Raw genomic sequence first — 26,211 nt, 5'->3', positions numbered from 1 at the left:
TCAGAAGAAAGACTTGAACATCATGATCGTCTCCTTTGGGAGCCAACATAGGTGACCTGGACGGCATCCTATGAATGTTGACCCTATTTATTTCAGGTAAGATAATACAAGAAGCGAAACATGTAAATAAATATGGTTCACACAAAGGAAAAAATAAGTCATAAACGAAATTAGGCTAATCATGAGACGCAATTACAAAAGGCTTTTTTACACATAGAGAAGATTAGCAAGGAAAGCCGATGTTGCCCAGGATTGAATGAAGATCAATGAATGTTTTACACTTCCAATACTTTTATTGTCATCAAAATTGGTGAAATCGCACATTTTTCAAACAAATTGATTGATCGTCTCCTCTAGTTGAGGACCCACCACGGTGCACCAGGATAAAGCTTCACATGCTTTCTAGTTGAGGACCCACCATGGTGCACCAGGATAAAGCTTCACATGCTTTCTAGTTGAGGACCCACCACGGTGCACCAGGATAAAGCTTCACATGCTTTCTAGTTGAGGACCCACCATGGTGCACCAGGATAAAGCTTCACATGCTTTCTAGTTGAGGACCCACCACGGTGCACCAGGATAAAGCTTCACATGCTTTCTCGCAGTGACAGTTCACAATACATTGTAGTCTACATTGCACCGTAAAGACATCTACTGTTGATTTTATAAAATTATTTTTATATAATGGCTTCAAGTTTAAAATGCAAAAGTCAAGAATTATGGGTCAATTGTGCTCTAAACAGAAACATTCATTTCGAACACATCCTTGTTTTACCAAAGAACCTACTGTTTGTTTTATATGCCAGGTTCTTCTGCTTGTGCTGTGATACAACTTCAAAAATGCACTTGTAATGTTAGGCTTTGGTCAAAAATCGAATTGTTCCTTCTTTAGTCAAATTTTTTCAATTATTGATTTTCAAGACTTATCGGAAGCATTTTTATACAAAACCTATCTAAGAACACGCCCTGACACAGAAAGTACATTTGTGAGAATTAAAAAAAAAAATCAGCCCAATCGTGTTAGAGTCCACAAGGAACAAACTCACACAAAATGTGCCTTTTACATATAAGTAGAAATAATCCTGAAGAGTTACATCATCGATTTAAGCAAAATTACATGAACAGTTTGATGATGTTGTTGGGCAGTTAATAATGACAATAATATATAAGTAGAATAATAACATGTATATATAAATAAAACAATCCAGATTATCGACAACCTGACGAGATGGTAATGTTAAAATGTAGATCAATCTGTGTAGGAACTGTTTCCGATATTTATATAATTTTACTTATAAAAGCTTTCCATATATGTGTTAGGTAATTTTGGAAAGATATTGATTTTTTTAGTTCAATACATTTGAACTTATTCAATATATACAGAGCGTTTTTTTTTTTTAGAAGGGAGCAAACTTTCAATTGACAACTAAGTTTGAGTTCAGATTGGTTTGGCAGTTCATCATAAAGAAACTGACATCCGAGTATCATTGCAAATGATATGATCAGTTTACTGAGAGAAACATTTGATGAACAAATAATTTCACGAAACAGACCTGGCAACCAGCCACCTCGTTGGTACAATTTAACCATTAGATTATTTCCTTTAAGGATATGTAAAGTCTCATGTCTATGCTGATGAACTAGACACAATAGACCAGTTGAAAGAAAATATTTGATGTCCTATTGCTGAAATACAGCCTAATTTAATATGTAGAGTTTGTGAAAATTGGACTTCTAGATTATGCTATATAAGAGGTGATCATACAAACATATACTCGAAATTCTATTTAAATTATAAATGCCAAGAATTAATTCTTGGAATAAACCACATATTTGTGTAATAAAGATATTCTTCCTTGATTTATTGTAATTTAAAGTTCACCACCTCTAAAAAAACACCCTTTGTGAGATAACAAGAAAGAATGTACGTATTTTTAAAGAAAAATTGATCGTTCCTAATTTAACAGGGTAAAAATGAAATAGGTGCATACTGGATACATACATGTACAAATAGGTCTTTGTTTAGCCTCCGAGAGGCTTTGAAATTACTTTTTTTTATTCTAATTTCAAAGTCTTTGTCAGAACACTAGAGACTGTGTAGTAAGAAACCTTTTCTATCTCCATTAGATCCAACCTATAACTATATTTTTTTAAACGTAAAATAAACTTTTTTTAATTTGACATTTCAGAAAAATGTTGATCTTTTTTTAGATATGTAAAAGGCTTAAAAATTGATGTTAAAAAATACCCACAAAATATGTAGGGTGTTGTTTTTTTTTATCTATCTATATGTCCACACATAACGTAAAGTACCATTGTGCATTAAATATATAATTTTTAGAATGTAAGAGATGATATAATTATTTCCACAGCCAAACAATGTCGTAGCTCACAAGAACCATGACAGATGACAGCCAACAAACCGGAAGTCCAAGACTCAAGTTTCAATTTGGAAAGTATTTTATATATATATATATATATATATATATATATACATATATTTGATAAAAATCAAAGATGGCATAATTATCATAAAAACAATGCAATTACTCATTGGATTTTTTTGGATTTAAAGTCTTTTTTTCTTTTCTTTTTAAAGTTTATTAGTTCTTATTCTTCTGATGAGTCAGGGGGGAAAAATTGGAGAATTGACATAATAATTATATGATTGTTTCTGCACTACGAAACAGGTGCTGTCAAGGATTGAACATTTTAACATGCTGAAAGAAATAAACGCTAAGATGAATTCTTGGAATTTGGAATGTGCATTTTTTGTCATATATATATATATATATATATATATATATATATGGAAAAAAGGGAAAAGAAAACCTGTGGCCCTTTTAGAAAATTCTCCCCATTTTCGGGGTACTTCCTCAGGAGAATGATAAGGATGACTGAAGAAAATAAAATTATCATTTTCCTGAGGAAGTCCCCTGAAAATAGGGACAAAATGTTGAGAATTTTCTAAAAGGGCCACAGATTTTCTTTTCCCTTTTTTCCATAATGTTATAATATCATACTGGCTTTTATTTTCATACATACATATATATATATATATATATACATATACATATATATATATATATATATATATATATATATATAATGGAAACAAATATATAAAAAAAACTCAAACCTGAGGAAATGGTCCAGCAGCACCTCTAGGAGGAGCCCCGGCTGTCATTCCTGGAGGAGGAACTCCTGGCGCCATTCCTTGTGGGGCCATTCCTTGTGGAGGCATTCCTTGCGGCGGCATACCCTGTGGGGGCATATTCTGGGGAGGTGGTGGTCCTGTGGCTCCAGGCATGACAGGAGGTGGCTGTGAGGGACCCGGCCGAGAATTAAGAGGTGGTTGTTGTGGTGGCTGCTGTGGTGGTTGCTGTGGTGGCATTGTGATATTTGCAATACTTGTTGAAGGGGATATTCCAGGGGGAGTTATGCATGGAGGAGCTGATGAAGCTGTGCTATTGGGGATATTTGGGGGCATTATAGTAGGAGCACCTTGCTGCTGGGGAACCTGAGAAACTGCTTGCTGTACCGCTTGCTGTACTTGAGGGGGAACACCTTGCTGGGGTGGAGCTGCAAGAGTAGCTCCTGCCAATACTCCCGGTGACTGGACGGATTGTGGAACCTGATTTTCTCGCCCACCAGGACCTTAAGAACAGGAAAAATGTAAAATAAAATTGATTTTAGAATTTTAATATTATTATAAGGTTATAAAGTCAAGTTTACTGGGTTCGTTCTAACATAAATTACAATATATCATTTTATTAAATGATTGTGTGTATGTGTGTGTGTGTATATATATATATATATATATATATATATATATATGTCAAAACATTGTTAATTCATTACCCACTCAGCATCAGCCGTATAGCGTAATGGTGAGAAGCCTTGTGTCATTTGGGCGGTCGGGTTTTGATCCTGGCTTGAGGCAGTTGCCTGTCTAGCCGCACTGATGAGCTGTGAAACAGCCAAACAGTACTGTATGTGGATGACTATATAACACACACACACACACACACACACACAAGAGGGAAAGATATTGATAATAAAAAAAAGTATATACTAATGCATATAGTCTTATTGATTAATTGGATACAAGAGAATACAATACAGTGTGTAAGTGTTATGAAAACTCTTTATACCAAGCATTTTGAAGCCTAACTTTTCTCAATTTTTCCTTAAAAATATATACTTTACTTATCATGTAATCGATGATGAAAATAATATGTTATTTTTTTGTGTCATGATTCTTTTCGACCTGAAATTAATTTTAAGTGTTTCACAAAGGTAAAAGAGAGTTGAAATATATTGAGACTTCAAATTGTACCATTTTGATAATGCAAGATGCAAGCTTGACTACAAAAACAAAATAAGAACTGTTCTCAGCCCATAATTTTAGTTATGCAAATTTTCACATATTTTTCACAATAGTAAGTTTTTTTTTTTAAAAAGAAACACTAAAATACTCGAGAGCGGACTTTCTACACTTTTTAAAACTGTCTTTTTGGGAACTTAAATCATCTATTGCATTTTTTATGTCCGACTTTTATTATGTTATCAATAAAATACAGAAAATGAAAATAATTCTTAAAGAAAAAAAAAATACATGCCATATTTACTAGTGTAGAGTCGAATTTATGGGAGACGATTTTAAGATTATTTTAGGGGAGTCAACTTTATACATAGATAATATTTTTAAAAAAGTTAAAGAGTAACCTGGCGCTCGATCATAACATAGAAAGCGCTATTTTGTTTGTGCACTCGGTATATATCAGTAATCTTAGTAATTAATCACACTCCTTCCAAACCCCACTGCAATGTGCTTGCTAGCATGTAAGCACATGCATAGTTTTTCAGTGGGAGGTTTAATAATAATTGGAATAGCCTTCATAATGTTCACTCTCTAGACGTGGTTATAGGCCTAAGTTTAACATGATGTATTCGATGATGAGAGGACGTTTTTTTAGTAGGTCAGGAAATGTATAGTGTTTATGATATGCCGTTCTCCCCTAAATTCAACAAGTTTTAAAAATTTAATGACAACTATTTAATGAAACCATTGAATGGCACTTAACATATAGGCTATATTTTGGCTCGTGCAATGTATGCATTTACGTTATTATGGTACGCGACATAAATTATGTCTAAAAACAGTAACTGCGTCTGGAATCTACAGCATGTTGTTGATCAGAATGTCTGATTAACACCATTTGTGTTCATTGCATGTAAGTGTGCAGCGGGTTGGTTCTATATATGAAAATCAAATAGAGCACACTTGCATAAATGCACGTATTATCGCTCACAAATGCCAAGAAACAATTTATAATATGTCTTACAAAAAAAAAAAAAACATCAAAAAGGAAATTATCTGTGCAAGAAAGGGCCATGAGACGGACCATTTACTTGTCTAGAATCACCAGTCGACTTATACGCAGGTGAAACCTAAAATGACATAATTTGGTATATATGGTATGTATTAAATTTGTATTATAGATCTCTATTAACAGAGGGAAGAAAACAATAGTCTCTAATTGTTCAAGTCAAAATGGACTAACAATTCTGCTATAGGCTGGCACATACTCGACAATGCAGATGATTTACATGCCTTTTGCAAGAGTTATTTTAAAATCATAAAAATTTTCTTTTCATAAATGTGCTTGTGCAGGTTATTTGAATGAAAAACCTAAAATAATCCTTGTGTTAACAAAACAAATTTGTTTTGATGTTGAAATGGTTCATCTAATGTGTTTGTATTTCCATGAGCAAAACTCTTTGACGTCACTAGAAAAATATAGCCGTTCAGTAATTTATGAGGGTGGGTCCAAAAGTGATGCCTCCTATTTTTTCAAACAAGTTGAGCATGCGGGATTACTCTTCATGAGCGAAAAATTTACTTTCACCATGACTAATGTTTGTGCAAAATTTCAAAAAATCCAAGACGTGGTTATTGAGAAAATGCGAACGGACGAACAGGAGTGAATTACTAAGTCCAATTCTTCTTTTGTCGGCTGACCCAAAACATGTTGAAGAGTAATAAAGATGAGAGTGGTACCATTAAAATGAGCAACAATTTATGCTCAAAATTTATTTTTCTACATAGTCACAACATTGTCAATGCACTTTTGCCAGCAATGGGGTGGCATGGTTGTCCAGAGCACACTTTGTTACTTACATCTCTTTTGCCATTCTGAAATCGATGAACCCATCTCCTAATTCTACTGATATCAATTGCATCAGCTTCATAAACATTCAACAGATGCTGATGAATGTTGATCAGTTTAATTTATTTTTACATAAGAAATTCAATAGCACATTTCTGCTTCTGACCCATGTCTATGACAGGGGTTTCTTTCTTAGGGTCTCACACTGTCAATATCTGTAACAGAGAGATGAAACTTTCAGCTCATAAATACATAAGTTCATTCATCATAGCAATGCAATTTGCAATCCCATTCAGATCTATTCAGGCGGAATGAAAAATAGGAAGCATTACTTCTGGAACCTCCTTCATATGTTAACATCAAAATAGGTTGTGCTGATTTAATTTGGTTATACAACGTAAGATTTTAAAATATTGTATATATAATAATCTGCAAACGCTTACAAACAGTTTTGGATATTCCTAATTTGCATATTCATTTGTGAAGTTTCTAATGAATCAATATCCTGTAATAAAATTTCTCTTCCACTGACCGTTTTTAAACTTTGAAAATAATCTGTGGTTATATATATATATATATATATATATATATATATATATATATATATATATATATATATACGTTTTATTTTTTATTACTGTATCTTTCTGTTAAGTTACATTATTGTTTCAGCTACCCGGCCATTTTTTTGGCCGTAGCTTCCTCAGATGGCCGGGTAGCTGAAACAATAAGGTAACTTAACAGAAAGATACGGTAATAAAAAATAAAACACATATTTGCTCTACAACAGTATTGAGCACTTTCTTCAGTTTTTATTAATTACCATTTCTACTAAATATATATATATATATATATATAAACACACAATTGTTATCAAAGAGTAAATCTTTAACAAAGCAAAACTTGCCAAGATAAGAAAAGCTCAACACTTATTAATATATATATATATATATATATATATATATATATATATATATATATATATATATTAAGTTGGTGCAAAAACAATATGATTTCTAAATTGATTCATTAATGTATATAGTTATGTTATATATCATTTTGAAGCGCATTTTTTCGCTCTATCAAATCATGTTATTCGTTACTGTTCTCAATCTCTTCATTCATTTTTTTTGCAGGCTTTTCGACAGCACGGACAAATTCAAATCCGCACGTTTTTCTTGTTCCAGTTCAGACTAGGCCGAAAAGCTGCCGAGACATTGCATTTGGCCCAGGAACCACTGATGAACATGTGGCATAACGGTGGTTCAAGAAATTTCCCAATGGTAATGAGAGCCTCGAAGATGAAGATAGTCGTGGCCAGCCGACTGCGGTTGATAACGAACATTTGAAAGCCTTAATTGAAGCCGATCCTCACAAAACCACACAAGAAATTGCTGTTGAACTCGAGGTCGACCACTCAACAGTTGTTCGCTATTTAAAGCAAATAGGGAAGTCAAAAAAGTTGGATGAATGGGTGCCGCATGAATTGAATGATAATCAAGAAAATCATCGTTTTGAGGTGTCTTCTATGCTCCTTCAGCAAAAATGACCCATTTCTCGAGCGAATTGTGATGTGTGATGAGAAGTGGATCCTCTACGCCAACCAATGATGTTTGGTGCAGTGGTTGGATGCTAGAGAAGCTCCACAACACTTCCCGAAGCCGAAATTGCACCAAAAAAAGATTATGGTGACTGTTTCGTAGTCTGCAGCCGGTCTCATCCATCATAGCTACTTGAATCCGGGTGAAACGATTATGGCGGAGAAGTACTGCCAACAAATTGACAAAATGCACCAGAAGCTCCAACATATGTGCCCGAAATTGGTCGATATGAAGGGACTAATTCTCCTTCATGACAACACTCATCCGCATGTTGCTCATTTGACTCTGCAGAAGCTGAACAAATTGGGCTATGAGACTCTGCCTCATCCGCCATATTCACTGGACCTCTCGCCCACCGATTATCACTTTTTCAAGCATCTCAACAACTTCCTGCACAAAAATGCTTCAAAAGCCGTCGGCAATCAATGACTTCATCGCTTCCAGAACTCCGGATTTCTATGCTAATGGGATAAATAAACTTGTTTTTCATTGGCAAAAATGTGTCGATTCTAATGGTTCTTATTTCGATTAATAAAGTTTATTATGAAAGGAGTTATGATCTTTTGAAGTTGAATGTCAAAAAATCACATTATTTTTGTACCAAGCTAGTATAATCTGAGGTTATGTTTTCCAGAGGTTAAGTAACCAATGATTTTAACAAGGTTAATACAAGAGTGTTCAATACTGCAGTAAAGCAGGGTATACTCTTTATTTATATTTATATATATATACATATATATATATATATATGTATATATATATAAGAAAAGGTTTCAAAACTCGAAGGAAATGTAGAGCCCAATAGAAACAAAATACACAAAACTAACACAAATTTATGTGGAGCGATTTTTAATATTCCAGCTTTTCATAAACCAAGCAATAGAATTTCCTATTTTTGAGTTTCCTAACACTACAACTATTGATCATCATTTGGTCTTGCTATAATATTCACTTGCAGACCTTTGCATTACTTTACATTCCTACCAAGTCAAACATAAAAAGTAAGTTTTCCATTGTTTCATAGTACTTTGCTTGTGAAACAACGAAATGTCTCCTTGTCAAGTAAAAGACTTGCAGAATGCTATGGAAATTTGAGAGTGAATGTTACCACGTCCAAAGTGAGGATCAGTTGGTTGTAACGTTGGAAAGTTCCCAGAAAGAGAAAAATTTCTCAGCCTGTGGAAAGGGAGTAGGATGGAACTGAATTTGCTGCGTTACTTGTAAGTAATAGATGTTCATTAAATGAAGTGGAGTGGTTGAAAGAGAACAACCAGTTTGTAAGAAATGTGGGACAATGCAGATGGATGAGAACTCAGACGTGGAGAAAGCATATTTGGATGGTGAACTTATTGAAGTTTAACCAGAAGTTTTGTTATATGAGTGATAACATTGGAGCAGAGGGAGGAGTAGGTGTTAGCATGATTTCAAAAGTTAAGAGTGGGTGGAGTAAGTTCAGGAAACTTCTGTCATTATCAACTAACCAAAGCGTTAGGATTGTCAACGATGGGAAAAATCTATCAAGCATCTGTATGCAGTGTGATGATTATGGCTATGACAACAGAATATTCTTATCATTGTTTTGACTCTTGAGTATATATCTTAACACAGTTAAACAACCAAGAACCACATCACTCTATATAAAAGCATATAAGATATCAATGGATACACACTAGAGAGTCAAAACAAAGAAAAGAATATGCTGTTGTCCTAGCACTAGTGATGATGCATAAAAGTGAAACCTGGCTAGTGAGAGTTGAGGACACGCGTTGCATGGAGAGAAATGATAGTATAAATGTGTAATCTTAATTGGAAATTCTCATCATAGTTATGATTGTATCAAAATAAAAGTGAAATCCTTACATGATTTTTCTTAAAAAGACTGGGTTGGTTGTTTTTGTTTTACAGCATATCAACCCTTTTCAGGTTATTCAATGCTAAATCCAGTGATTTTGAAGAACAATTTTTTAATAGAGTATATTTGTTTTTTTTTTAAGTCGGTTTCTATTTAATCCATAATTGGGACCCTAACAGGTACTACAAGTCCAGGTCAGAGTGGACCTGAGAGCAATTGCAATTAAAGGGTGGCTTCACACTCCCCAAAGCCCGCAAGCTGGGGCCTCACCATCAGATATAGTTTAAGGTCATAGCCAGGACCAAAAAGACTTGGGCAAAAGAAACGTGAATTTCATAATGGTGAAAATTGCAAAATATTTCCTTTTTTTTTTTTTTTTTTTTTTTTATTATTATTATTCATAAGAGTCGCCACTTATCAAGGCCCAGAGGCCACTTGAGAATAAGGTTTAAACAGTGTACAGTATCAGAATCATGGTAATCATTAGTGGTGGAGATTCAGTAAATTTGTTAACGTAAGTAGAACGGCTCATCAGGAACTTATTTGCATTAGACTTGAAGATGGCCATATCATAGTCAGTTGGAAAGCGGGCAAACGAAAGACAGTTCTACAGGCGTGCCGTTCTAAGAAAGAAACTTTCTTCATGGAATTTACGTTTAGGTTTAGGCACAGATAAAGAGTAGGGGAATTCATTAATAGTGTTTTCAGTTAGACGAGTATTTCTCGTGAAAGTTTGGCAAGAGGGGACCATTTCACAAGACAGAAGGTTGCCATCATCATCATCAATATTAATCTTAAAAACAGGCTTGGATCTGATGATCTGAGAGAAAGATTAAATTACTTTCACTAATACCTTAGGAAAAGGTATTAATCCATATACCCTCCCTCCAGCTACAGATTAAATCGGAGGGTAGACTAGGCTTGGGCGATTTCACCAATTTCGATGACAATAAAAATATGGGAGTGTTAAACATATGGTGAACATCATTCAATCCCGAGCAACGTCAGGTCACCCTGCTAGTTTATTTATATTATATATAATTATCAACTCTGTTTTTTATTTCTTTCTTTTCTTAGCTAAAGTGAATTTCATACACCCATGAAATTTCCTCCTTTGGAAAAAGCCAGTTTAACTTGCCTGGAATGAGTGCCACTATGGAAAAAAAATTTGGGGGGGATTAGTTTACTACGATAGTTACAAACATGGATTGTGCTCATGGCATACCGAATTTGAGTTCTGTTTGAGCGACAACATTACTCTTTGCAAAAGTATGATTCCATATATCTTCTCTCCAACTATAGATTATATAGAATAGACAAGAATCTTAATCCTTTATTCTGTAACTAGTCGAAGAGAAGGAAAATTCTAAAATAACATTTGTCTTTCTCTGCTTATCTCGGCATGGTTTCCAATCATTAGTCATGTGCAAGCGACTCTATAAGTCGGTTGGTCTGTCCGTAACTCTTTTGTGCTTGGCCTTTTTGGTTAAGATCAAACGTCTGTTGTTAATAGATGCTGTTTTTAGCTTTTTAAGCTTTTCGTGGCCTTTCTCAATAACCATGCCTTGGATTTTAACATTAGTTATGGTGAGAGTAAATTTTTCACTCGTAGAGGGGACCCTGCATGCTCAGTTTGTACATGCTTGTGAATTTTGTACATCCATGAAACTTCCTCCTTTGGAGAAAGCCAGTTTAACTTGCCTGGAATGAGTGCCACTATGGAAAAAAAATTTGGGGGGGGGATTAGTTTGCTACGATAGTTACAAACATGGATTCTGCTCATGGCATACCGAATTTGAGTTCTGTTTGGGCGACAACATTACTCTTTGCAAAAGTATGAGTCCATATATCTTCTCTCCAATTATAGATTATATAGAATAGACAAGAATCTTAATCCTTTATTCTGTAACTAGTCGAAGAAAAGAAAAACTCTAAAGTAACATTTGTCTTTCTCTGCTTATCTCGGCATGGTTTTCAATCATTTTTGATTTCTTGGCATCAGAGTCAAACACTGCTGCTTCAAGAAATGTCCACAATCCTTGCTTCAATGTGGACATCAGTCTCTCTCTGCTTTCTCAGCATTGTTTCCAATTCTCCTGGACTTCTCCTTGCCACTGGACCCAGACAATGCTGGTTCATAAGAGATGCAGTTGGAGATTTATTGCTCTACTATAGACCCTCCATACAGACACCTACACAGGCGGTATCAATTATCTCTTAAAAGTTCTTTTTATCACAGCTAATCTCTACTTGTATATAATAGTACTTTGTGTGTGTCTGTGCGAGTTTAATCCCTATGGACTCTGAAACGGCTGAGCCAAGTTTTAAAAAATTTTACACAAAAGTACTCTATGCACCCGGGAGTGTTTGGAATACTTGCAATATCATCGAAAAAATCCAATTGAAGAAGGAATAGTTTGATTTTAATCAAAGTTAACACTCTTATACAGTCTAACATCACATGTGCATTTCAAAAGTTTATATTACTACACAAGCAGAAGGGCCCAGCATATAAAATCATTCTTTGATAAAACAAGAGCATATTTGAAATGAATGGTTCTAATTATAGCACCACTAAACCATGATACTTAACTTTTGCATTTTAAACTTCAAGCCATTATATAATAAAAATAATTTTATAAAATTAACAGTACGTTCTCTACAATGTAATGGAGAATATTGTGGACTAAGTTACTGTGGGAAGGTAAGTGAAGCTTCCTCGCATTGCACTGCAGTGAGTCCCCGACTAGAACGGACAATACAAATGGGTGTGACTTCGATGACAATAATAGTATTATAAGTCAGAAACATTTATTGATCTTTATTCAATCCCAGGCAACGGCGGGTCTCTCTGCTAGCCATTCTTAACAGTCAGAGAATAATTCCACAGTTATCTCATGCCTTAGATGTCTGTTCTCCATAAATAAGTCATATCAAAATGTTATTCAGTTCAAATTGTTTAAGCCAGGGTCAAGCAACTGAACTGTTCTAATGGAAAAGAAATATCCCCCATCGGCACAAAATATCTTATAAAGCTACCGGATGCAGTCTGAGATTATAGAAACTAGATTAATAACATTTAACCGAGAAAATTTGCAGAAATTTGCTGTTAGCAAATTTCTGCAAATATGAAGCAAATTATTTTTTTAAATAAATTTTTTTATATTAATATAATAAACTAGCTGTAATATCTGCTCATGCCAAATCAGAGGTTAAAAAAATTACCTTTATTCCTTTATATATCAACCTTTAAACCTTCTTACTTCTAACTTCTGCTTTCTTGTCTAGCCTACACTAACTCAAATGGCTACGAGTTGTCTACTAAACAAACTGCTTAGATCCCTGGAGATCTAGTATTCTTTAAAAGTCCTCCAGACTCTTTAAAAAACTTGTAGCAAAAAAATATCTATTTACCAAATAAACACCCAAGTAAACAAACTATTTTACAGTTACATGGTAATTTTATAATATAAATGTATCTCTTTTTGTCCAAGTATGCAAGTGAAAACAAGACCCTATACTAAGCTCAAACACAAATAAATGTTTATAAGCAACCCAGGAGTGGTATTAATTTTGTATTAAGAGGTTTTACAATAAAATTGCTATATTTTTTCTTTTATTCTTGTCCAGAATTCCTGCTATATTCAAATAAATAAATAAATAAATAATCTGTATGATGCATACGGTTGTGATAAAACAAAAATATCATATCCCAAAAATCATATAAATTGATCAAGCAATTTTAAATTTAAAAAATCAAATTTTATGAGTCATTTACAAGCTTGTCTGCCATTTTGAAAACAATCTAAAAAAAAAAAAAAAAAAAACAAGGGAAATAACCAATTCAAACTTGCAATGACTACAAATTCCCATTAATCATTTAAAAATGATTTTCTTTATAAAAATTAAACTACCCGGTAATTTACATGATTTTTGGAATATGATATTTTCTTTGTATTCTGGATACATACATCATTCAAATTTTTCTTTTATTTTTGTTTTTTAATTTAAGAGGAATTCTGAACAAGAATCATTTTATTTTTTGTTAGTGTCGTATTTGGTCTGATACTGCACTTCATCATATCTGCCTTGGATCAGAGACAAAGAAATTTTATCATAGAATATTAATTCATTAAAAACTTAACAAATAAATATGCAAATGAGGAATATCCAAAACTGTTTGTAAGCGTTTGCAGATTACTATATATACAATATTATAAAATCTTGTGTTGTATAACCAGATTAAATCAGCACAATTTTGATGTCAATATGAGCAACGTTCCAAAAATAATACCTTTTTATTTTATTTTTTATTCTGCCTGGATTGGTGAGAGAGGGAATGCAAATTGTATTGTTATGATGACAGACCTCATGCATTCATGATCTGAAAGTTTCATCTCTCTGTTGCAGATATTGAGAGTGTGAGACTAAAAAACAACCTCTGTCATGGATATGCATCAAAAGCAGAGATGTGTCATTGAATTCATGGCAAAAATGCGTTGAGAATGGTGATGACTATGTAGAAAAATAAATTCTGGGGCACAAATTGTTACTTGTAGCTCTTCAACATTTTAAGTTAAAAAAAAATAAGAGGCTTTACTTTTGGAACAACCTTTGTAGTTCGTATAGATGGACAAAAAAAAACTTTCATATTCAAATAAAAACACTTATAAAAGTAATAGGATTACAACAAAATTAAATTCAATAGATTAGAAATAGAGTTCTTTATCCTCAACTTTTAGATGGCTGGTGTGATTACTTAGTTGGATGGTGTCAGGTACATAGGCCGGCCATTTTCTTTCTTTTCTTTTTTTTTTTTAAAGCTCTCAGTGCAAACTATGGTGAAACCTTTAGACAAGAGAGTCAGATAAGTTTAAAAATATATCATTTAAAAAAAATAAATATTATTTAAAAAAAAAACGAAAATAAAAAAAACAAACAAATAATGATATTAATAGCCAAACAGATAAAAAAAAGTCAATGATAAGAAATTAACTTTCCATATCTATATAATTTGGTGCTGATTTAGAGTTAACCCTATTTTTAAAAAACTAAATCGAAGAAAAATCTTTATGATGCAGAATTAAGATGTCATATTCAAAAAATCACGTAAATTGATCAAGTATTTTTTTTTAAATAAGAAAATCAAAATTTGCGCTTTTTAGTGATTAATGTGAAATCGGTAGCATTACAAGGCTATTCTCACACGTGTGAATTATTGTGAACACTTTTCTTGTTTTCTTCAAGATGGCAACACGAAACAGTCTCTTTTTGCTTGCTTGTAAAAGTTGATTTTTCTTAGTTAAAAATAAAACTACTAGATCAATTTATGGGATTTTTTGGAATATGACATTGCCATTCAGGTACATACAACATAAAATTTTTTTGAAGAGTTTTTCTGTATTTTTTGTTTGGAAAATAAGTTTAATACTAAATGACTACAAATAATTTCTATAAATTTGATATAGAAAGTAAAGGGAGTTTGTTTCTCAACCCCATTGTCTAACAAAAAGAAAAATGTCAACTTAATTTTTGTCTAAAATATTATTTTTCTTCCTCAAAAGATTTTTTGTTCAAATGGACACAGTGTTCAATAATGACATAGATAGCAACAGCAAATTTGTGTATGAAAAAAGCAGGAAATCTTGATGTCCTTTCCCTCCCCACGAGAGATAGAAAATGTTCAGTCTGCCCTTATGCATTGAATGAATAGCATTACCATATCACACTGGTCCTCCATGGATCAATTACATAATGAGCCTCTTGTAGAGACAGAGTTTTTGTTAATTCAAACTGAAACTGGACCATTATTATTTTTACTCTGACTTTATTGCAAAATGAATTTTGAGGATTTCAACTTATTGTTTAGTTTTCTTTTACTCTCTCTCCCTATATATTTTTTATTACATAAAAGCGATTCTCTGTGACGCATATGCATATGTCCACCTAAAAGTCAAAATCTACGAAACAAACACCTACAAAGTTGGTATATTCTTGACCTGCTTTAACTGGAATGAATAATATCTATAATTTCGAAAAAAAAAAAATTATTCATTCTCTGAGGGTCAACTGGGCCAGGTTTAGCTGGGGATGGGGTGGGGGGGAGGCAGTATTATTATTATAATTTTGCCCTAACCATACTGGGTAGCCCTACGAGTATAATATGAAAGATTGTGGATTTTTTTTTTTTTTTTTTTATAAAGATTTTCTTCTTTAGTGGACAATCAAATTACATAAATCGATAGAAGAATTATAACTGAGTGTTTAGTTAAATAGCTGCCATACAATGCATGTTTCGGACATACAAAAAAAAAAGGACCCAAAAAAACATGTTTATACAATCTGAGTTTAAATACATAAAATTATGCAACTTGTACCCAAGTTACCTACCTTGGACGAATCTTTACTATGAGGAAATGGTTTAAGTAAACTTCATAAAAAAAAATTAACAAAAACAATGATCTATGTTCTCCTCCCCTGTACTGGAGCGGCACTCACCATAACTGGATTGAACCAGCTTCCGACAAAGGAGGAAGTTTCATGGGAGTATAAAATTCACAAACAGTCCCTAGACGCATGTATAGGGAGATGACACCGTTAGGTTTTTGCAGCTCTTGCAGGAACCACTGACATCCTCCTACATACAGTGCATGGTATTCCGAAATGGTCACCCATCTCATACTGAGCTGGTTAGCGTAGTAATGAATTAGAGTTACATTTCGTCAGTTACTAAATAAAAGATATTTTTATGGTGTAATTATTTATTTACTAGCAGCGTTACCCAGCGTTGCCTGGGGCAAAAATGTAACCTATTTCTATTACAATTTCTATCTCTCCTCTACCTTTCTCTGTCCCATTTCATTTTCCCCCTCCCTCTCCCCAAACTCTGCTTTCTCTTCTATCCAGCCCATTCCTTTCCAGCTGAACACACACACACACAAACACACACACAACTCTCCTGTACAGAATAAATTTCTGATGGAGTTAGTCCACATTTTCTTTTCAATTTAGTACATAATAACACTGACCAGCCGTCCATCCCCCAAAAATTTGACCTGGTTGACGACCCTCATAGAATGAATAATGTTTTCTAAATTTTAAATATTATTCATCTGGAGCAATGCTGATAAAAAATATACCAACTTTTGTAGGTGTTTGTTTTGTAGTTTTTTGGGTTTTTTTTCACTTTTAGCTGGACATACAAACATGCACACAGACAACTGCTCTTTATATAATAGATTTTTTAAAAAAATCAAAATAATGTCACAGGGCTATCATAAGAATTATCCTGATTGCAGAAAAGATGTTGTAAAGAGTGATCATGTCAGATGTAAAAAACAACTGAATTGTGGTTTGCAAAAAAAACTGATACCAAAGGCATTTTATCTAAAATGCTCATTCCATGCAAAATTGACAAACAAAAAAAGGTTATATTTTTTTCAACATATAAATCAAACATTGAAAAAGAACAAAAATAAAAACAAAACCCTTTTATGCCAAACTAAAATGTTTTCTTTAAATAATCAAATATTCACATCATGTTACATAACAGCTTATCAAGAATCGGCATTTATTGCGAGTTTACATCAAGCGACCAAAGACAAGTATCGCTTTTTATACAATATTTCAAAAGCTGATCTTAATAGACTGAATCACCTTCCTTAATGTTATATATATATATATATATATATATATATATATATATATATATATATATATACTAGCATGTGTGCCCGGCGTTGCCCGGGTGTTTGGAGGTGTATGCTAAACAAAAAAAAACAAAAAAAAACGGCAAATTTGTTTAACTTTGACCCCTATTATGACCCCTTAAAATGTATTGTTTTGGGCTCAAATTGAGTTATTAAGTTAGATCCATGTCCAAGGAACCTATATCTAAATTTTCAAGTGTTTAGACCCCAAATTGTCGGAAGAGTTTGATAGAGTTCTCAAAGGTCAAATCATTGAACTTTGACCCCTTAACAGCAAAATTTCTGGCCAAAAACCGATCACATCGATTTTTCCAGATCTCAGTACCCTGTATATCAAATTTTGAGTCTGTAGACTAAAAATTGACAGAGTTGTTGCGTAGGGAAATGTACACAGACACACACACGCTCACTTTATATATATATATTTTAGCAGGTCATCTGGCATTTCCCGGGTGTAAAATACGCATAAATATTATATTTTAATTAATGCAGAATTCTTTTCTTTATTGTAAAAACAGAAATACCATAGGTATGAAACACAATGTTAAATTTCTAAAAAGAAAAATCTATGTGATCCGTTTTCGGCCAGAAATTTGACTGTTAAGGTGTCAAAGTGCAAAGATTTGATCTTTGGGAACTCTACCAAACTCCTACGACAATTTTGGGTCTAAAAACTTGAAATTTTAGATATAGATTCCTTGGACATGGATCTAACTTAATAACTTCATTTGAGCCCAAAATAATAAATGTTAAGGGGTCATAATAGGGGTTAAAGTTTAAAAAAATTGACCCCCTTTTTTTTTCTTTTTTTTTTTGCTCAGCATACACCTCCAAACTCCTGGGCAATGCCAGGCACCCATGCTAGTATATATATAAACACTAAAATAGAGAGATAACATTATCTAATATATAAAGTAAAATCAGTCTTTCATGAATTTTTCATCAATAACAAAAATCGATATTTGATTCTGATTTGTCAGTTTTTTGCTAGATTGTTGCAGCATGTTGTCAAAAACAATAACACATAATTCGGTTTTATTCTTCCCCAAACTATTTTAATTCTTTTAGAATTATTTTCAAAATAACTTTCAAACGGATGTCATCTTTAAAAAAAAAAAAAAAAAAAAAAAAAAAGAAAAAGGATGTAATTACGTGTTTGTCAATATAGAGTTATTTTCATTGGCTTAGAACAAAACAAAACAAAAAAAAGTAAAGTATTTTGGAAAATAATAAATATCAGCATAGTTTAAAGAGAAAATAAAAATAACCTAAACGAAAACTTAAAATAAAAACACTGCCAGGCAAATAAAACTAGTTGTTGATAAAAAAAAAAAAAAGAATGGTGATATAAACAAATTATCCTTACCAGTCTGTGGAGGAGGTCCTCCTCCCTGCTGCAGCAGCTGTAGTTGTTGTTGCCGTTGCTGGAGTTGAATGTTTAAGTGAGATGCAAAATCTCGATGCTGTTTCTGAAGTTGGCCGTATTGAGTTTGAATGGCACCAGTGATTTGAGTCACAATGTTGCTGTATTCTGTGATCAGTTTGGCCTGCATCAACAAAGGTAAAAAAGAAAAAAGATTTTCAATCTAAGGTATTATTTGAAGACTGCTAAAACATTGTTTATATCTTCAACCAGAGAGGAGGAGGGGCACACAATTCTGAGCGAACACCAGAATCGTCCAGGAGGTTTACAAAAAACGCTGGAAAGTGTCGAAATGCTGAGCACCAATACCAAAAATCATAAAGAAAATATTTGCTATCATTGATTTATTATTTAAAAAAAAAAATTAAAAAAATAAAAATATTATCTTGATTTAAACAAAAAAAAATCATTAAAAAAGGGGGAAAAATCATATTAAAAAATGTTTGCTATCAGTTGCTTGTTATTTAAAAAAAATAAATATTTAGTCATGAAACTTACCTAACAATAAAGTTTTTTTTTTTCTTGATTAGAATTTTAATTTTCTAAGTTTCATAAAAATTGTCCAATAATTATTCAAGAATATTGTTTTCATTTTTCAATTTGTACTGATAAAAATATATTTTTCATTGAAAACATTGGTCATCGTTTGCATGAAAAATGAAAAACAAATCACAAATAAATTTTTTCACCACATTCCATCATTTTCTGTAAATCACACAGATGATTCCAATCATAGCATGGTCCTTATACTTTTTTTTAAAAGAATAAGAAATTACAGTAATATAGAGAGAGAGACATTAGAAAAAATAGGATCAGCTACTTCCTTAGACAGAGAGAGAACGAAAAATAATTTAATTAAAACTTTACAATCAATTAATGTTTTTCTATCTATGAGGTGCATTTTTTAAAATATTTATTCCCAATCTAGATCTAGTTAGCAATTGATTTTTAAATTAATATATTTTTTGAATAAGTTGGCAGATTAAATAAAAACCAACAGTAAAACAGAATATTTTAGAATGAAATTGGATTAATTAACAAATAATGCAGAAAAAAAAAAAATTAATGGGATTTTTGATAACTAAAGGATGGAATATTTAACACAATTTGATCTGTATAATGATTTTGTATTGATAGTGTAAATATTTTTCAATTTGATTGCAACATGAAATTGCAAAGATAATTATAAAGAGGACACCCAAGGAGGCATAACAGACAAATAATAATACAGAATAAGTCATACGAAAAGTTTCTCAAAAGAAAGGACACATCTTTTTGAAAAATTGTAATAGAATGTTTTGTTGTTTTCAATTTAAATATTTTAAATAATATTAAAACAGCTAGGAAAAGTGGATTTGATTATTTATATCAATATTCAATCTATATATAATATTCTACTCGTTTCTTAGTTAGTCCGTATGTTATACTGTAAAAAGGCCAAATACATTTGTTTTTTGAAAATCAAACTGCTTTCAAAACAGGCCAAATTTGTAAAATTTGGCTTTAAAAAGGCCAATCTGGCAACCCTGGACAAGAATATAATAGTGACCTACCTTTAATGTTGCCTTATTTTCAAATATCATTATAATAATATATGATCATTGTTGCAATAGTGTGAAAAAAAAAATGCATCGTAATTTCTTTCGCTGAAGAAAGAAGTTAAATGTTATGTAAAAAAGGGAACATTCAAAAAAAAAGGGGCCAAATAAATATTGCCAAGAGGTGCAGATGCAAGAGTAAATTAAAGATTGTCTCTTACAATGTGATCTTATTATTTGTATTGAACTATGTAGCATAGTATTACCTTTTGAGTCTTTATTAGTACTTATTAATTTAGCTCATTTTGGGTCAAGATTTCAAGATTTGTATAAACACTGACCCTTCCAGTACTCTCAAGTCCACAGCTCCACTCAGTGTGTCTGAGATCATCAGAAGAGGACCACAGCATTCTGTTTCAGACTCTCTCCTCCTTAGTGTATAGCCATGGCAAGCCTGCTCCTCCCTGAGTCCTCTCTCCACTGGTGCAAACTTTAAATTTTACTGCCTGATGGTGTGCAGTCCTGCTATTTACCTATTGTCTCCTTTTAGAGACTTTCTTCCAACCAGGTGTTATCATCCGTCTTTAACCATATAAAAATAGCGACACCTTCCCTGCTGTTCTTTGCACGTTTCTTTCAATTGTTTAATCTCATTAAAATACAATGGACACTTTTTTCATAGAAATGTTAATAAACTCATATTTGCTACATGTTATTAGTTTTTCTGTCCAAAAAGACTAATTTTGTGTGCTATTCAAGAAAAATATTTACTTTATCAAAATATATTTGTGTATTAAATATATTTCTCATTGGGTGAAATTTCCACTGGTCTTGCCAATTATTATTATTTACTCACTAGGAGTACTCACACAAGCCATCATCAAAGATTGCTCTTTGAGAAAAATTTATGGTGTTCCCTAGAGTCTGAGTGACAATAAATCTCCCCAGATTTCCAGTACTCTCCACCTCTTTCAATAACCTTTGCAAAAGAATTTGCATTATCGCCGTTTACCATTGATTTCTCATTGGCGGCAACCATTGGTCTTCACTGGAATTTGAGTGGCAATAAACCTCCCCAAGTCCCAGTCCTCTTTGCACTCATCCAGCAGAGGTCTGGCTAATCCTTTTTCTCCTCAGTTTTTCCATCCTCCGTGACCCTTATTATTTGGAGTGGTGCCACTCACAAACATAAAAATAAAAAAACAGGGGACAGTATTTTTCAATTATACAATTTCAGTTTTCATGATTCCATGTGATGTTTCTTTGTGTTTTGCATCTGTAGCTGTTTCTGTGTCCAGTTTGTGTGTAGTTTACGTGTGGTGTTAATCTCCACATTCAAGGGGTTTCCTTAATATTTATGCAGTTTTCATTATTGAAATCCATTGTATCTTCTCTGTCATCCCTCTGATTCCAATCTCTCCCATTCTTTTTTCAAAGTTTTTTTGTATCGTTCCTAGCGCTCCTAATATTAGTGGTGTTATCTTTACTTTCTTCATTTTCCAGATCCCTTTAAGCTCTCTGGCCAGTTACGTGTATTTGCTCTGCTTCTCAGTCTCCTTGCTCTTGACTCTGTGGTCTGCTGGAACAGCAACAAAATCTACAATCTAGCAGGACTTTTCCTTCTTGCTAATTATTATTATTATTATTATTATTAATTTTCTCTTTCTGGAAGTTTTATTTTTATGATGATGATGAAATTACATTGATGTAAGTGCTTCTGAATTTTTAGATGAGGATAATACATAATAAAGGATTATTCTATTGTTATCTTTTTTTTCTTTCTTTTTAACTTGAGAGTCACCACGTATCAAGGCCCAAAGGCCACTCGAGGATAAGGGTTAATGAATGTAAGGCGGTAGTGTAGTAATCATTAATGGTGTAAATTGGTTAGAATTTAATTATTTATGGAGACGGCTCAACAAGAACTTGTTTACATTGGATTTGAAGGCTACCATGTTGTATTCAACTGGGAAGCAAGCCAGCAGAACAGTGTTACAAAGGCGGACAGTTCTGGGAAAGAAGCTTTGTTCATGGAATATTTGCACAACGTTGTGATCAATGTAACCTCCAATCTTCTTCAGGTATATTTTTGTCAAACTTACAAATCTGCACAGAAGTTTGACAGAAAGATTCTAAAATCCGACAAGATAAACTTGAAAAAGTTTGGAGGTTACACTGACCAAAACATTGTACGAATAATACTTTAGATGACAACAGCAATCCAAAGAAGTTAGTAACAAATGTTTGCATATTCTTTAACAGTGTTATACAAGATTTTTCAACCTTTAATGTAACTCTCTTTAAAATTGAACACAGTTTTAAATATTTTCATCAGTTCATATTTGGATTCTTTGGATTGAGTTCAGTTTCGTTGGGTAATTCATAATGAAAAAACTAACACCCGAGCAATGTTTGCAAATGATATGATCAATTTACTGAGAGAAACATTTGATAAACGAATTTCATGAAATAGACTGACCACTTCATTAGTGCAATTTAACTCCATTAGTTTATTTTCCTTGGTGATATGTAAAATCCCATATCTACGCTGATAAACCAGATACAATCAACCACTTGGAAGGCAACATTCGACATGTTATTGCCGAAATACAACCTAATTTAATAAAATTCATGGTTTCTAAAAATGTTTTTGAAAATTGGACCTCTAAATTAAACCATACATCGCATGCTTCAGGACCATATACAAAAGTGTATTTAAATTATAAATGACAAAAATTAACTGTTAGCATAAAACCACATATTTGTATGATAAGAATATTTTTTATGTGATTTTTTAAAATTTCATATTCACCACCTATAAAAAAAAAAAAAAAAAATTAAAAAACAAAAAAAAAAACAGAAACACTTATTCTAATATTTGACACGCAGTGCAATTCCATGATACAATAAAATATAATTTGCAACAAACTTACCTGATAGTTAGCTACCGATTCTACAGGGTTTTTGAGTTTCTGTAAAAATGAATGCATAAAAACAATAAGCAGTTAATAAGAACTTAAAAAGGGACATAAATAACAAAAAACATTGCAATCAATGAGTAATATTATGTGTAATAAGTTGAATAAATAAATGAAGCAATAATAATCCTATTAGAAATGTGAGGAATACTATGGATTTTAATTGGTTGAAAAAGATTGATATAAATTAATCTCTAGAAAATGCAAATAGATTTCAGAGCAAGGGAAAAATCTGTCAGTATTTGAGATCACATGAAGTAAATCTGTATATATCTATAAAATTATAAAACTCTATAGACCTTGCTTGCTTGCATCTTGTCCTCAATGATTGGGTAATTCCATCTTTTAAAAAAGGGATGGTGATGATGTTGTGTGTGTGTGTGTGTGTGTGTGTGTGTGTGTGTGTGTGTGTGTGTGTGTGTGTGTGTGTGTGTGTGTGTGTGTGGTCGGTCGTGGCTCAGAGGCTAAGGAATGAGGATGGAGAGGTGTATGTTTTGGTTTCGATTCTAGCTGACGCCACCCAAGTCATATATATTAATTTTAGTTTTAATCTCACTACTATATATTATTTTCAATATAATACTCGATACAGAATTGTCTCTATGATAATAAATACATAATCTGCATGAATTAAAATATCTTATGACCAGACAACACCAGGTGGCTTGCTAGTATTTTATAAAAGTAACCTTGTCTGTCCGAGGAATGTTCTCTTCTAAACTACTCTGTTAATTTTTGGTCTACAGACTTGAAACTTTACATATGGTGTATTTAGACCTGTGGAACAAATTCGATTTTTTAGCCAGAAAAAGAGTTGATAAGGGATAAAATTGAAAAGTTGAACTTGGCAGGCATAAGTCAACTTAATGTGTCTCCTCTATGCATGCGTAAATATATATTTATATGTTTAACTGCATTAACTTAAAGTTTAGATATTCATGTAGCCTTAGGTCAGATGTTAGTGAATACCGTTGGAGAATTAAAGAAGGCAGCCAAATCATATATTTTTTTTTTAACTTTTGAAATCACAACTACATATTGGGTACAATATAATAATCAATAGAGAATTTTCAATTGTCTCATAAAATGAATCTGCACAAATTTAAATAAAGTGTATTTTACGACTAGGCAACGCCGGGCGGCTTAAAAAAAACAAAAAAACTTAACATGCTATTTAAGTTCAATCCTTGACCGATATTTGCTATTTTATTCTTTCAAGCTACTTGGCATTCTCTTCCGATCAGATCTGTGTAAGAATTGATTAGTTTGTCAATTTTTACACACATTTGATCGACACATCAAGTAACTTTTAAGAATACAAGGGGAAACATTTTATGAAAAAAAAACTGTTTTACATTTGATCATATGCTGATAATCAAAATATACACATTTATACATGCAACCAGGAACAAATCATTGAAAAATCAAGTTAAAAAATGTCTTACCTCAATTGTTTCGGTATCAAAGTACTTATTAGATTCCCAAAGGTTCAATAACTGAAAACAAGTAAAAATATTGGTTTATTAAATACAACAAAATTTTAAGTTAATTCATTTTTTTTAATGGAAATCGTTCCAGACAAGACATGAAGCCACCTGATGTAAGGTCATAATTTTTTTTTTTTTTTTTTTTTTTTAAATATTACTTCAAAGTCAAAAACTAGCCAAGAATAAATGTTATAGATTGATAGATTCTGACCTAGAATGTGGCAATTTTTCCCCCTTTGCTAAGAACATTGCTCATGGAATGTGAGGACTAAAGGACAAAATAAAGAAAGCAAAAGTTATGAGGATTTTGTAAATAAACTCACGGTTCACTTTTTACTCTCAACAATAAATATATACACAACATATGAATAATTTAACCGGCTTCCAAATCCATAACAGTTTTAAAAATCATGGACATTATTTAGTCATCTTTTTATTTTGATAAACAGATGCATTCGTTTCACCATATTAAATAAGTAAATGCTTCTATACAAGATGACACAGCTAAATATACGAACTTTGATTGGCTATTATTTTCTTAACATTTTGTATCATCATACATCATAATGTATGTGTTCTACTGAACTAGAGAGTTATTGTGAAACCATGGCCAAATGACAAACATCCACAATGGCGGATAGGACACGATTTTCTGAATAGATGCCTTGGCCTCCTCGTCCTCCAGGTGTTAGACCATGTAACTATTTCTTATGTGTATTCATCAAAAAGAAAAGTGTATAGTATGCATTCTACTGACATTCGAGCTGTGCAACAAAATATCAAACACACCTTTACATTCGTTATACATTAAATGTTAGATGTTTTCACAAATTATGAGAGAGGACTATACTTGCTTTCTAAGAAGGAAAACATAAAGAAAATGATTAAGTGTATAAGTATAAATGCTAGATGGTACACTCATCATCATCATCATCATCATGAGAAATTGTTTTGTATTAGTTGGATTCTTTACGACCACTGTTCTCATGTCACAACATTTTGGTCGATGTAACCTCCAACCTTCTTCAGGTGTATCGTGCCAAACTCGCAAATCTTTCTCTCACACTCAGGAATCTTTAAAATTTGAACGGAACTTTATTTAATGCACAGGGTAGCATGCTCTTGTTTCATTAGCCATGACTTGATAGAAGTCCTAAGTAACTTGTTTTTTGTATTTTGAATGTCGCCCACACTGAGGATTGAACAGTCAACTCTTGAAGAGTGTAACTTACAAGTGAATTTTATCAAGTACAATATCCACTATATTAGGCGTCTTCAAGGATGTTGAAGGTTCAATCTTCGATATGGATGACACTCAAAATACAATTTTGAATTATTAAGGACTTCTACACAGTCATGGCTGACAATACAAGAGCTTACTAACCCCCCCCCCCTCGCACCCATCCGGATTAAATAAGGATTTGATTCAAAATTCTGTGCAGATTCCCAA

At 32.6% G+C, this 26,211-nt stretch overlaps 1 protein-coding gene across 11 annotated transcripts in view; it reads right to left on the bottom strand.

Annotated features, from left to right (window-relative positions):
• LOC145280100 (calcium homeostasis endoplasmic reticulum protein-like) overlaps positions 1-26,211 on the bottom strand; it is a 401,340-nt gene that overhangs the window by 42,832 nt on the left and 332,297 nt on the right. For all 11 annotated transcript variants that reach the window (XM_080131828.1, XM_080131829.1, XM_080131832.1 and 8 more), the window contains 4 exons: positions 24,720-24,770; positions 23,230-23,268; positions 18,702-18,882; positions 3,140-3,657 (listed from right to left, as the gene is read on the bottom strand). In XM_080131828.1, the coding sequence (XP_079987954.1) occupies positions 3,140-3,657; positions 18,702-18,882; positions 23,230-23,268; positions 24,720-24,770 (789 nt within the window). The remainder of the gene's footprint in view (positions 1-3,139; positions 3,658-18,701; positions 18,883-23,229; positions 23,269-24,719; positions 24,771-26,211) is intronic.

The sequence above is a fragment of the Euprymna scolopes genome, chromosome 7 (assembly GCF_053919585.1).
Source record: "Euprymna scolopes isolate OS-2025 chromosome 7, ASM5391958v1, whole genome shotgun sequence".
In the NCBI taxonomy this organism is placed as follows: Eukaryota; Metazoa; Mollusca; class Cephalopoda; order Sepiida; family Sepiolidae; genus Euprymna; species Euprymna scolopes.
Note: the sequence above shows the minus strand (reverse complement) of the source record. Positions and strands in the feature narration are given on the sequence as shown.